This window comes from Xenopus laevis, chromosome 7L, assembly GCF_017654675.1.
Source record: "Xenopus laevis strain J_2021 chromosome 7L, Xenopus_laevis_v10.1, whole genome shotgun sequence".
Taxonomy (NCBI): domain Eukaryota; kingdom Metazoa; phylum Chordata; class Amphibia; order Anura; family Pipidae; genus Xenopus; species Xenopus laevis.
The window spans coordinates 65,175,746-65,190,621 of NC_054383.1; the positions used below are offsets into that span (position 1 = coordinate 65,175,746).

At 38.4% G+C, this 14,876-nt stretch overlaps 1 protein-coding gene across 3 annotated transcripts in view; it reads left to right on the forward strand.

The window, feature by feature from the left end:
* The window catches only part of wdfy4.L (WDFY family member 4 L homeolog), a 167,917-nt gene that overhangs the window by 95,022 nt on the left and 58,019 nt on the right, over nt 1–14,876 (forward strand). For all 3 annotated transcript variants that reach the window (XM_018225614.2, XM_018225612.2, XM_041569128.1), the window contains 4 exons: nt 5,809–5,886; nt 7,130–7,318; nt 7,747–7,795; nt 12,825–12,973. In XM_018225614.2, the coding sequence (XP_018081103.1) occupies nt 5,809–5,886; nt 7,130–7,318; nt 7,747–7,795; nt 12,825–12,973 (465 nt within the window). The remainder of the gene's footprint in view (nt 1–5,808; nt 5,887–7,129; nt 7,319–7,746; nt 7,796–12,824; nt 12,974–14,876) is intronic.

Genomic DNA, 14,876 nt, shown 5'->3' on the forward strand with positions numbered 1-14,876 from the left:
CAGATAAACTCAGAAGAATCCCATTGTATTCTACAGATTAACCTGTGCCTTTTCTCTTTTTTCAGCTTTGCATGGCTACCCCCAGAACTGCATAACACCTTGTTTATACAAACTATTGTACTGTAAACACACCAGTTTTCCCAGTGCAGGGAAACACAATGTTATATTTTCATTACTTTAACAGACTTTCATTTGTTTGTATTACTGTTTCTTGATTCTGTACTTATCAAAGACTTATCAGAGAAGTTAATATAATAAAGAAAATATAATGTGCTGTAGAAAAATATTAAATTGTTAAGTGTTTTACACTGGATCCTATGTATTACATTCCCAGGCTTCCCTGCTAATGCTCCCATTGTAACTTTTCTGCAAGTTTTCCCGAGTTTGAGGGGGGGATACAGATTACCCTCTCAGCCCTCTGGCAATGGTTCTGTAAGAGAATGGAGGAGCTGTCGTGAGTTGATGTGATGAGGAATAACAGTTCATGAGTAATGTCCCTTCTCTCCAATCTCCTTGTGTATAAAATGCTCCGCACGGCAGATAGAAGGAGAAAAAGAGAGACAGGCGCCTCAATTTCATGCATTCCTGCGTGAGTGATGTCTCTATTCGCAGCTCCAGATGGCGGGTGCTTCAGTGGGGGAGCTAATGATCTAATGATCTGGCATATTTAGGGGAAAACCAATAACGGCGTGTTTAACCTTCAGCCGCAGAAGGCGTCCCATAGCCATCTCTCTGTGGGAGAAACCAGCAGATATCAATTACAGTGCTCGCTGAGCCGATCAGCTGGAATAATCACAATTAGTTTTAAAAAATAATTAAACAGACCCCAGGGCAAATTGAGAGGGGACATAGAATTGATGACATCACAGGCGATGCAAGTCTGGTGGGAGGTGTAGCATCCCCAAAAACTCAGATTGGCTTATTAACCCCGTGGTTTCCAGTGTGCTTATATTGTTCTGGTGCCACTTGTAAAAAATCAGATTGACACAGTATCATAATCCACAAATCGCAAAGCAGCCTTTAAAAAGTGCAGCGAAGGACGTCCTAATGCTTAAAATGAGAGAATTTTTTTCTATGCAAGGACAGGTATATTGCCTTCAGAAGCCAACTACATGAAATTGAATCAACCAGTTGTTGCCTCCTGAAATCTGCCCTGCAAAATGCAGTAATTCCTTTTGGTATAATGCATATGGGCTTCTAGCTCTGTGAAAATAGATGCTAGTTTATCCCACATTAACTGAGGCCATAGCATGCTGTGCTTAACCTCTAGAATTCCTATGTCAATCCAATGTTACAAGGCAACCCTTTGAAATAAAAAATAACAAAAGTGGTATAAAGGAACTAAAATGTTATGAAAGCTTGCTATGATTATATTAGTTAGCCAATAAAGCTATCACCTTTATACCACTTTTGTTATTTTGTATTTCAAAAGGGTTGCCCTGTAACATTTTTACTGGCTAACACGGTACAGTTACTTTACCTGCTATGTTAATCCAAGTAACACACAGCCCTAAATATTGGGATCATTGTTAACTGGGAAGGGTGCCAAGGCCTGCTCTTACACACTTTCTAGAAGTCTGGTTGTAAGGTGGATAAATCTAATAAAAATACTGCTGATATGTAAAATGTGGTACTGTTACACCTTTGCAAGGAAGATAAAGAAGCAGGGCTGACCGGCACTCAAACGGATCCACAAGACCAAAGATATTCAGTTAAAAAATAAATTTATTAGTAGAAAAGTTAAAATTGTAGCTTCATCTCCATCCACCCTACGCGTTTCACACCCCTCAGGGTGCTTAGTAAGGAATCACTGCCACTATAATGATATTTAAAAGGTACTGGAACACACAGTCATGCTGTAGCAAGAACATCCTGAAGAAGCAGCTTTCTGCCCTCCTCCTGTCCCCTATAAGCGGTACAACCGGGTACATGAAGGGTAATGAACATTGCTAATCATCTAATTAAGTTCATTAGACATCTTGTGACGGCAAATGCAGGAGCTGACATTGTGTATGGCTGCCTTGGATCTTTCTGCCTTCCTGAGACCTAATTAAAATGCAAATGAGTGGAGTGCCAAAGACAGCAGGGGGAGTGGCAGGGAACTGGCAGGGCTGGGATAGAAATTCTCTTCTGATATATGAATTTCCAGTTCCTTTACTAGAGGTCAGGGTTGCAATAAGCAAAACTCAGTTGTCAGTACTTGTTTCTTATACAATGTAATCACTATTATATATATTGAACATATTCAGTGATGAACCAATCTTTCTGCAGTTTACATAACATGTATTGCTTTATTCTTGCTTGATATGCATTTGCCATAACTGTCTTTGTTAATTACTACTTAGCAAGTGAGGGAATACAGGGTTATGGAAGATAGCTCATAGTACAAGTTGAGCCAGGGACTGGTCCGATTGTCATTTTGGAGTCAGGAAGGAATTATTTCCCCCTGAGGCAAATTGGAGTGACTTCAGATGGGGGTTGGATCAACTAGCAGTTATGCAGGTTAAAAAAAGTTAAACTTGATGGACGTGTGTCTTTTTTCAACCTAACTTACTATGTTACTTTGTCACTAAATACATATATGGGTGTACAACACGGAACCTTGAGGAGTTTTATACTAATTTATTGGGCACAACCTTATCTAGGCAGAAGTGGGCTAAGCTTTCAGAATATTCAAACACTCTGCCTGGTAAAATAATCAGGTTTGCAGGCAAAGATACCACATGGCCATGGTCAGCACACTTGTTACTTCCAACATATATAGTTTCTTCTTTGCAACATCATGCTACGTAGTCGTTATCTGATACAATGGGCTGGCACAATATCAAACTCACCATGTTTTACCATCTGCTAAAAATGTCTGCTCTCCAGTACTATGGAATGGAGCAATCTCCTTTGCTCAGATGTGGGGGCTTTAAATCCCCACTGCTCCTTAGGGATGAGGCCTCACCACAAATCCACAAGTCATTTGTGGGCAGAGAGACGCGAACCAAAAGTATTCATTGATCTTTGTCCATGTGTCAATGTAAAATAACACCTGTTGTTTCCACTAGGTATTTTGGGCTACGTACCCAAAGTATCTGTTGATGGGTGAAAGGATAGACACTGAGAAGTCTTGGTGCATACAGTACAATGAATGCATAAAGAACACCCAAAAAAATAGAACCCACAAATACAGCATTACCCTCATAATTCCAATTACAGCCATATGAAAAAGTTTGGGAACCCCTCTCAGCCTGCATAATAATTTACTACATTTTAAAAAAAGTGGTATGTCTTTCATTTCCCAGGAACATTTGAGTACTGGGTGTTTTCTAAACAAAGATTTCTAGTGAAGCAATATTCAGCTGTGTGAAATTATATCAAATGTCAAAAACTGGAAGTGCAAAAATGTGGGTACCCTTGTAATTTTGCTAATTTGAATGCATGTAACTGCTCAATACTGATTACTGGCAACACAAAATTGGTTGGATTAGCTTGTTAAGCCTTGAACTTCATAGGCAAGTATGTCCTTTCATGAGAAAAGGTATTTAAGGTGGCCAATTGCAAGTTGTGCTTCTGTTTGATTCTCCTCTGAAGAGTGACAGCATGGGATCCTCAAAGCAACTCTCAAAAGATCTGAAAACAAAGATTGTTCAGTATCATGGTTTAAGGGAAGGCTGCAAAAAGCTATCTCAGAGGTTTAAACTGTCAGTTTCAACTGTAAGAAATGTAATCAGGAAATGGAAGGCCACAGGCACAATTGCTGTAAAACTCAGGTCTGGCAGGCCAAGAAAAATAGAGGAGTGGCATATGCGGAGGATTGTGAGAATGGTTACAGACAACCCAAAGATCACCTCCAAAGACCTGCAAGAACATCTTGATGCATTCTACAAGTCAGCACAATTTGCACAAAGAACATCTGTATGGCAGGGGAATGAGAAAGAAGACAGGATTGCTTGTTATATGCAAAAGCTCATTTAGACAAGCCACTGTCATTTTGGAACAAAGTGCTTTGGACTGATGAGACAAAAATTAAGTTATCTGGTCATAACAAAAAGTGCTTTGCATGGCGGAAGAAGAACACTGCATTCTAAGAAAAACAGCTGCTATCTACTGTCAAATTTGGTGGAGGTTCCATCATGCTGTGGGGCTGTGTGTCTAGTTCAGGGACTGGGGCCCTTGTTAAAGTCGAAAGGTAGGATGAATTCAACCCATTATCAACAAATTCTTCAGGATAATGTTCAAGCATCAGTCACAAATTTGAAGTTACGCAGGGGTTGGATATTCCAACAAGACAATGATCCAAAACACACTTCTAAATCTACAAAAGCATTTATGCAGAGGGAGAAGTATAATATTCTAGAATGGCCGTCTGGAATATCATCGAAAATCTATGGGATGATTTGAAGCAGGCTGTCCATGCTCGGCAGCCATCAAATTTAACCGAACTTGAGAGATTTTGTATGTAATGTATATAAAATACCGCTGTCCAGAATCCAGACACTCATCAAAGGTTATTGGAGGCGTCTAGTGGCTGTTAAATTTGCAAAACGAGGCTCAAACTCCAAAGAATTAAGAGGGGTTCCCAAACTTTTTCATGTGACTGTATTATTGTAGCTGCTCAGGAAGTTGTGCCCAGGGCCTTGAACATCTTCTTGAACATCTGCTCAAATATGTTATGTCTGCTGATGCAGTCCCTGTAGACCCATGGATAAACTGCAATCTTTACAATGTCAGTGCTTGCTCAGAGCAGACTAGACTACAGCATTGGCAGCATATAGCACAACTATACAGAAGTGGAAACACATGGAAAAACATGTATTTCACACAGTATTTGTATCTACTTTTATTGCAACTGCCTTGCACCAATAAATTACCTTTTACAGGTTGAGCTTTATACTAATAAATGACTGCCATTATTTAAACCCCGTATGTAATAAAAGGCATTAAGGGGTCTATTTATCAAGGCCAGGTACCCTAGGCAACCTGGCCACCTCACCCACCAGACCTTCTGCGAGTGAGAGGAGATGGGGATAGGAAGGGAGTGACGGAGAGGAATGAGGGAGGGAAGGGAGGGGAGAGCGATGGAGGCGTGGGTGACATAGGGAAGGATGGGGAGTAAGACTGAGGGGTGCAAACTAGGGGTAGAGAGAAGACAATTTTAGAGGTCGCTGCCCAGTGCCCCCCTATTGCCTCTTCTGCCTTGTCAATAATTTTAGGGTTCAATACATTCACGGTTTGTTGCAACATTTTACAAACTTCCTTGTTGGTGCTACCTTCAGATAATCACGTAGATGATCAACACAAATATAAACGCAACCTGAATGTGTTCAAATACCCAAAAGTCTCCATCTACCCTGTCGTGCCCTACACATCCAAAGTCACGTGAGAGTATGCCATTAAGCCTACGTCACCATCTTGCCAACCAGTGCAAATGAATGTATCAGCCATCTTGCCAACCACTTCTCCGGCTTGTATTCTTAATGGGCTTTCAGATCATCTGGAACTATCTTCCTGTAATTTGGTCCTCTGATATCAGGATTTCGGTCCATACTTTTACTGGTCTCATGAGTGCCATCTAGTGGCCTTAACCATCTTTCACAAATCAAACAATAAATGAATGAAAATGAAATGAGTGAATACTTTCTGCTTTCTGGTTGCCACAGGTGATTTTTGTATATAAGCTATTATAAGACACCTATGCACACACACAAACACACACATCCATCCAGCTGGTAAGACCCACTCTAAACTGGGTTACAGCCAACATCACATTTACATTCCTGCTCAGTGGTCATTTTTTAATCTACTCTCTTAAATTTTCAGGAAGCTGCTTCCTCTCTGGATGAATGCAAGAAAATAGCACAAGACTTATTCAAGTGTCTGTACAGAGATAGTCAAGAGGTACTGTAAATTATGTGTGAAACAAAAGTCAGCCTGGGATTTGAACTCTGATAAACTCCATTACTAGGCCACTATTTCCCCTAAAACATAGATCACAGCTTGATTTGTTAACATAATGGACATGCTCTTAAATCAACTAGAATCATTTGGATTAATTTATCAACACTGGACAAATTTGCCCTTGAGCAGTAACCCATGGAAGCCAATCCAATTGTTGCATTCAATGGCCTACCTACAAATGGTTGAAACAAGCCAATCACTGATTGATTTTTATGTGTTACCGCTCATGGACAAATTTGCTGCTGAAGGCTACCCATAGTAGACATTTTAGGTCTATTTATCATGCTATGTAAAAAAGATGTAAGACATTACTGGTGATGTTGCTCATAGCAACCAATCAGATCTTTGATTTTGATTTCTAACTGTTGAAATCTAATTGCTGATTGGTTGCTCTGGAAACTTCACCGGTAATGCTTCAATCAACTTTTTACACAGCATGATATATAGACCCCTTTGCGTACTGTGGGAGGTAAAAGGGAGCATTTGGTTAGCTTGCCAGTGAGAAAATGTGGAGATGGATAAGTTATATGCCCACTCCCTGTACAACAATATAAAAAAAAAAATACCAGTCACAGTGGAGGCAGTGGCCATGTGAGGTTTTCAGTGATATACTACACAAAAGAACCAGAACCTAGTTGTCAATCCACTTTGCTTCTTCTTGGGATTGATGTCTGGAATAAGAACGAACCTGCGGTGTCTAAAGGGAAAAACATAATCGTATTCAACAGACAGGCAATGGTCAAGGTAGACAGTTATTAGAATGCTCAGGAACAGGCAAAGAGACAGGAACCATAGAAAAAAATAATTTAGAGCGCACCCAGGAACTATCAAAAAGACTTATGATTGAGCATTAAAGCTGGGTCCTCAGTGTCTTTCATTTCAAATTAACCACCAAATTGTGTGTGTCATGATGACACTAAATTGGCACCAGTGTTTTGTCCGTCAGAAATGAAAAACCAGACCAACTTTTTTGTGTGCAATCTGCATACTTTGACAAGGCATAGCAAGCCCTGTAGATTTGTTTCATGTTGAACGTTAATACATTATACTGTATATTTTAGACTAAACAAGATTTACTGAGTTTACCACCCCAGCTTGTGAGATTAAAAGTTTTTATGCACTTTAATCTAGTCTTCAGGGACAAACATATGTTATTATATTTAATCTGGATTGCCTTGAACAGATACAGCAATGCCAATATATGGCTGCGTGCAGGGACTGGTCTGAGCAAGAGCAAGAACTGCTCTCAGAAGTTGGAGTTTGGGGGCTGCTGCAGAATCACACTGAGCACAAGTGGGAAATGAGCCATAGAGAGGGTCCATGGCGTATAAGAAAAAGGATGCAACCATTTCAAAGAGAACTGGAAACACTGGTATGTATATGTGTGAAGAAGTATGTGAGTGCCCCCCAAAATAACAAATAAGGTTTAAAAGTAAAAAATGCATTTGTGCGTAGTTACTCTCAGTACTGATACCTATTAAATCTTACACAAGGTAAGCAGGGATAGCAGGCAGACTTTAATGTGGGGGCCACACAAAGGGAGTGTCATGGGCCTGATGCAGGCCGCCAATTCAACAGCACTGCTATATATGAAACATATCTCAGGTTGTGTTAATAGTTTCACACTATGCAGTGTGCAGTTTTACAACATCTTTTGAATGATCTACTGTATATATAAGTTCTGTCTATAAGTACTGTACTTTTATTGCAAGAGCAGATGAGTTACTGTATATGCTTATCAGAAATTATATTATGCTTTCACTAGATACCTTAGATACTGTTTTTGCTTTGTTATTTCAGAGTGCCACAGAGACAGGTGCAACTTCTCTTTTGGGAGAGATAAACAAAGGTAAATAATAATGTTTATTTTATATATCATCATCCCATCTGCAGTTTAGAAGCCAGTACAACTACTGTCTGGTCCTGTGTGTATGGTGTGTGGACAGGGCCGCCATTAGAAATCACGGGGCCCTGTACAACAACATTTTCGGGGCCCTGGCGCCCAAGCCCCGCCCCAGACCCACCCACTCCACATCACAATTTAAAGACCACACAGACATCAGCGCTAAAAAAGTAACCCCCCCACACACAAGTTCTAAAAAGCTATTGACGGTCAGGGCCCCCCTTACAAGTTAAAAAAATTTGGGGCCCCAAAAAAATATTTAAAAAAAAAAACATTGGCGCCAGGGCCCCCCTTACAAGTTAAAAAAAAATTGGGGCCCCAAAAAATATTTAAAAAAAAAACATTGGTGGCAGGGGCCTATAGAATATTAAAATAATACATTGGTGGCCAGGGGATTAAAAAACAAAACAAAACACAAATTGGTGTTCAGTAGAATTGAACTTGTGGCATCAGGACTTCAACTTCGCCTCCTTTCGTGACTTCGGGTCTTTTCAGAGCTTCGGGACTTCAATTCCGGCTGTTTTCGTGACTTCGGGTCTTTTCGCCGCTTCAGGACTTCAATTTCGTCTGTTTTTGTGACTTCGGATCTTTTTGCCGCTTCGGTACTTCGGCTATTTTCGTGACTTCGGGTCTTTTCAGAGCTTCGGGACTTCGGCTATTTTCGCGGCTTTGGTCTTTTCGCTGCTTCGGGAGTTCGGCTTTTCGGCACTTCCGCATTTTCGGCTGTTTGGCTGGCCACAGATCTTCGGCGCTGGCAAGGGGGGCCCGACTCTTTCTAAACTGCAGCACTGCCGGGCCCCCCTTCATGCCCGGGACACTTGTCCCTCCTGATGGCGGCCCTGTGTGTGGATATTTTAACTGAATATCATAATCATGAGTGTGTGTGAGTCCTTTATGCTGAATATATATGGAGTAGTTAAAACTGTACACAATTAATGCCAAATAATCAATTAGACCACTGTATTCACAAACTTTGATTTACCTTCTTGAAGGTTAATCACTATTTTGATTCAGACAGATATAGAAGACAGGGCCACATAATGTACCAATTTTATGTAGCTAGCTCAGGTGTGAATATGGGGGTCCTTTCTAAGACCGATCCTCTCAATGCCTTTAACTGTGTGTGTAAATGTGTGACTGATTGGCAGTAAAGGAACCAGACAGCAGGTCTTGCAACAGAATGTGCAGCTTTGCCTTTAATTGCAGTTTGTATATCAGAAAACAGGCTGCTCCTTTTAGGGCTTGCACAAAACAAAATAAAATCCTACTCCTGTCCGGAGGCTAACTAAACACACAGTTTCCCTTTCTAAGACGCCAGCTTTAAGAGGTGGTATTTTTCCCTTTAAATATCACTGTGTGATGGTCCCCAGAAGGCCTTTTAGACAAAGGTTGCATCCTTTTATGGCTTGCACAAAACAAAATAAAATCCTACTCCTGTCTGGAGGCTAACTAAACACACAGTTCCCCTTTCTAATACGCCAGATTTAAGAGGTGGTATTTTTCCTTTAAATATCACTGTTTCTTTGTTATCTAGATCCTCAACTGCGTGGTGAACATTATTGATTGTTAAAGTTTAGTTTTGTAGGACTTGTATTACTAATGTCTGGTGCATGGCACCTGCATCATAGTTAGATATGTTAAGTTGGGTTACACCATCAAGTGCAACTCCTCCAAATGGACCCCAGTGTACCTATATACACATACTTATACAACTCTATATGTAGACTCATATATATAAACTGTATATACCAATATTGATACTAACCAAATCTAGAAATTCTCAGTAGCATTGGATATTATGCTTGTTCAAGAAATCATCCAAACCTCTAAATGAGTTAATGGAATCTGCCATCACAACATCACCTTGCAGGGCATTCCACAATCTCACTGCCTTCACCATGAAGAAATGTTTTTCTAGTCTAAAGGGATGGCCTCTTATTCTTTGCTATCTCTCTCTAATGTACATGTAAAGTGTAATCATCAGCAAAGACAGAGACTGTACTTAATGCCCAACTCTAGGTCAATAATAACCATATCACAAATGAAAGAGCCAAGACCAAACCCCTGCTGTACTCCACGAACAACACTTGAGAATATACTCAATTTACCACCACTCTTTGTAATCTATCCTTCAGCCAATTCTCTATCCAAGTACAAATGTGTTCCAAGCCAATGTTTTTTAATTTAACCAGTAACAAGGGCCTTTATAAATGTACCCTGTTATCTGCAGATTGTGTTCCCCTGGGGCTATCTGGATCCTCTGCTGCTTAATGTGGTTTCTATTTCATGACCCTTTCTCTTACTCATTTCCCCTATCCCCTTTTAATTTGTTCGTAGATATAAGCTTTAAAGGAGTAATTTTCTTCATGAGTGCATCAAGCTGTAAACTAGCATGTCCTTACAGGATTATGGCATGCACATACCCTTATTTTGTTTTTAACAATGAAGCATTAAATGCTCCAATAATGTAAATATCTTTTTTAAACTATATAATTGGCTACATTTTCATTAATGGGGTATAGAATAAGGTTGTATATAGGGCAAATAGTTGCCTTTAAACTCTTGACAAACCTACCAGTTTTAAAGGAATTGTTCATTGTAAAAATAAAAACTGTGTAAACAGATAGGCTGTGCAAAATAAAAAATGTTTCTAATATAGTTAGTTAGCCAAAAATGTAATGTATAAAGGCTGGAGTGATTTGATTTATAACATGTCAGTCAGAACACTTCTTCCTGCTTTTCAGTTCTCTTGGTTTACACTAACTGGTAGGCAGTTACCAATCAGAGACTTGAGGGGGGCCAAATGGGTCATATCTGTTGCTTTTGGATCTGAGCTGAATGCTGAGGATCAATTGCAAACACACTGAACAGAAATGTACCATGCGGCCCCCCTTCAAGTCGCTGACTAACTCAGAGTTATAGAGCTGAAAAGCAGGAAGTTGGATTCTGGCTGTTTTATAAGACATCTGTTCACTCCAGTTTTTATATATTACATTTTTGGCTAACTAACTATATAAGAAACCTTTTTTTATTTTGCACAGCCTATCTATTTACCAAGTTTTTATTTTCACACTGAACTGTTCCTTTAACATATGCATCCCTCTTTACCAATGTTCCAATCACTTTGCTCTGTCATAAAATGAAGAAAAAGTGCATTGCACTTTGCAATTCTATGGAATAATCTCTTACACCTGGTTAGAGTTAAAAACACAAATGGGGGGCATTTAGCAACATTCTGATTTTAGTGGTTTTAGAGGTTATAGAAACAAAAAAAATAAAAATAACAGCCTAACATAAAAAGCATAAACAAATAAAAATGTGGAATTCATCCAAATAATAAAATGCAAACCTCAGAATCATCTATGTGCAATTACAAACGACCCCCCCCCCAAACCCCTAAAAGCTTGAAGTAAACATTTTACAATTGGAAAAGGACAAATCTCCAGTGACTTCTTTTGTATTAGTATTTTTTGTGGGGGGGTTTTTATTAAATAATATAAGAATTTTTTGTGATTTAAAGTAGTTCATATAATCCATATATTTTATAGCTAAAATATATGATTTGGGAATACAAACAAAATATGAACATTAGTTATTCTGCCCCATAGCTGTGTTATTGTTACTGTTACTGCTAACTTTTACTGGTCTGATTACTGGAAAAGAATGTCTCTGCAGGTTGCTGACAATGACAACCTTTTAAAAAGTATATGATTTCTTTAAAGGAATTGTTCAGTATAAAAATAAAAACTGGGTAGCTAGATAGGCTGTGCAAAATAAAAAAATGTTTCTAATATAGTTAGTTAGCCAAAAATGTAATGTATAAAGGCTGGAGTGAAGCCTAACATAATAACCAGAACACTACTTCCTGCTTTGCAGCTTTCTTGGTTTCGACTGATTGGTTACCAGGCAGTAAACAATCAAAGACTTGAGGGGGGGGGGGGCAATTGTTCATAACTGTTTGCTTTTGAATCTGACCTGCATGCTAAGGATCAATTGCAAAATCACTGAACAGTTATGTCCCATGTGGCCCCCCTTAAAGTCGCTGACTAACTCAGAGTTAGAGAGCTGAAAAGCAGGAAATTATATTCTGTTCTGTTAGACATACAGTCACTCCAGCCTTTATATATTACATTTTTGGCTAACTAACTATATCAGAAACACTTTTTTATTTTGCATAGCCTATCTATTTATTTTTTATTATATTTTTACACTGAACTGTTCCATTAATAGCATTCCTTAGTTTCTCTTTTACAGAATATGGGTTGGAATAATATGTAAGTTATAATTCTACAATATAGACTGTCCCAGTCTGTAAATTAAACATGTAATACAGATAATGATATATCACTGCAATGTGCACAGCTGCATGTGTTCAATATTTCAGGAACTAGTCCCTGCCCAGTTTACAATTAAATTTTGGTACTTGGTGAACAAAGAGATTAAATGGCTTGCCAAAGATATTAAGCAGCTGGTACTGGGATTTGATCCAAATATACCTATTTTAAAAGTTACCCAAAAACAAACATGTTAAGTATCCATTATCTGGACAATAATGCCAAATTCAGTTCTATGAATTCGAATTTATAAAGTAGATTTAGTGCAGTAGATGTAGCTTCTCTGCTCTTGGGGCCTAAGCCGGATAGTTTTTGTTGATTCAGTGTTATTCATTAAAAGCCCATCTTTCCAGCAGTCTCATCTTGTATCTGGTATTACACAACCTTGCTTCTGTGAGAAAAGCTGAGATACCATGTTGTTTTTTTGGAACTGTAAATAATATTTAAATAATCATAATCTGACCCTACAAAACCCAAACTTTTTTGTTTGATTTCAGTTATGGTACTGACAAATACAATTGACTGCAAAACAAAAATGCATTTTTAAAATGATTTACTACAGAGAATAATGAAAAGTGAATGAGGCATTTAATGGATATGTAATTACTTTGTCTGCATCTGATCTTCCATGTTTTTTAAAGGAGCCCAGATGAGGTTGAATGAGCAAAGGGGTGATGGGACAAGCCTAACATTCTTTCCAACTCTGCAAGATAACGCAAAATATTCATTTACATGCACTATATGTCCAGAGAGACTTAATGTTCTACGGGAATTTCCAGAGAAAGAAAAGGTGGGTCATAGAAAAGATTAGTCTAATTGTATATATATATATATATATATATATATATATATATATATATATATATATATATATTAAAACATAATATTTCTGTTTGTGATGGAAAACAAAATGTAATGGTTTATTAGGAAAGTGTTGGAAAAACAGATTTATATAATTTCTATTTACCTGTAGATACTGCAGCCCTGACATTCTTTGTGGTTGGCACGTTTACCATCTTTAGATCAAAGTATTTTTTGACAGCAGTCACTGACTCTGAACCAGTCAAAATATTTTGTTCATATTATTACAATACTATGTAGAGCCAACATATTCCTCAGCATTTTATGCAGTATGTTACTATTTCCCAGCTGTGCAATTAAAGAGAACTAAATGGTGAATTAATTTTATTTGTGCTACTTGTAAAGGGCAACATTGCAGTGCAATTGCCTGTGTTTTTGCCAGTATTTACTGCAAATTTGCTATTTCTTATACCTTGTACATTTTTCTGCAAAGAAATTGTAACCAGCATATTGGGGCACAGTACATGTATTTTATTGAATTGAGCAAACCTACATTGATATTGAGCTTAACACTGTGCAATGTGATCACAAATGAGCCTCATATTGTCAGTCTATGTAATAATAAATGCTCAGGACCTGGGGTTTTCCAAATAATGGATCTTTCTGTAATTTGGATCTTCAAACCAAAACCCCTTAATTGCCACAGAATTTAGATTTTACACTCTGCAGCACTTCCGGGCCAGGAAGGAGAGGAACGGCTTTTAAAGGCAACAAGCAGAACGTGGGGAAAAGTGGCCCATGGAGTGTGATTGCCCTGCATTTCCTCCTCCTTCCAGCAACGCCTCCTGACCCTGATCACCTTGAGGATGTCTTCTTGCGGTGCCTCCAATCCTCCAAACTTCCTGGACACGGATCTGCAGCCTACATACCCTAGGTTAGTGTAACACACAAAATACACAATCACATACTTTTAACTCTAATACACACACTTACATCCATTTTCAGGGGGTTGGGGGTTTCAACATTCATACCACTCAAACAAACTTGCACACGCGTGCACACACATAAATACTTATTTTGCCAATTGTATACACGTTTACACGTTTACACACACACACACACACACAAAAAAAAAATGTTTTATTGCCCTTGCGAACAGCATTTTTGCTAACCACACTGTGCAATACCTTTTGTATGTTATTTTGGTTATTATATTACATGGTGATTTTGGTACATTTTTACCAGTTTTATTGTTATTGTATTGCATTTTCAGCTCTGCGTAGCTTTTGTTCGATTGTTTCTGTCTGCAAAACCTATTTGGCCAAGCTAAAATATTGTGATTCTGACTGCTAATTACACTAGGTGAAAAAAAGTACAGATTTGTGTGCTTTTACTGGATTTTAGTGATTTTATTGTATTCGCATTGTTCTTTTTTACTTCATTTTCTTATAGACATTTTGCCTGGACAAAGTGTTCAGTAGACCCCATGGCATTCATATTTAGGATTTTATATGCTGATACTTTATGAAATGTGGGTCATGTAATAGGGTAAAATGCAAGCTTTGTGACAATTTTCAGGAATGTCACAGCTTTAAAGTTGTTTGCCATAGAAAGATGTATTTACTCATTTTGCATTCATCAGAATGTGTACTTTCTGAAAAAATTTGGGTTTCTAGGGTCTCCATACTGTTAGAGGGTCTTATGGTACATATAATACACACACCATGTGTTCATGTTGTAGCAGCCAGAGTGTCACCCAGGAAAATTTAAACGCACTATTTGCATTTGTGGGTCTCTGTATGCCACATAATATGGTATCTATGCATATTGGGCATCAAACTGTTCAGTAGACCACTAGTGTTCATATTTAAAAAGATTTCTCTTGGTACCTA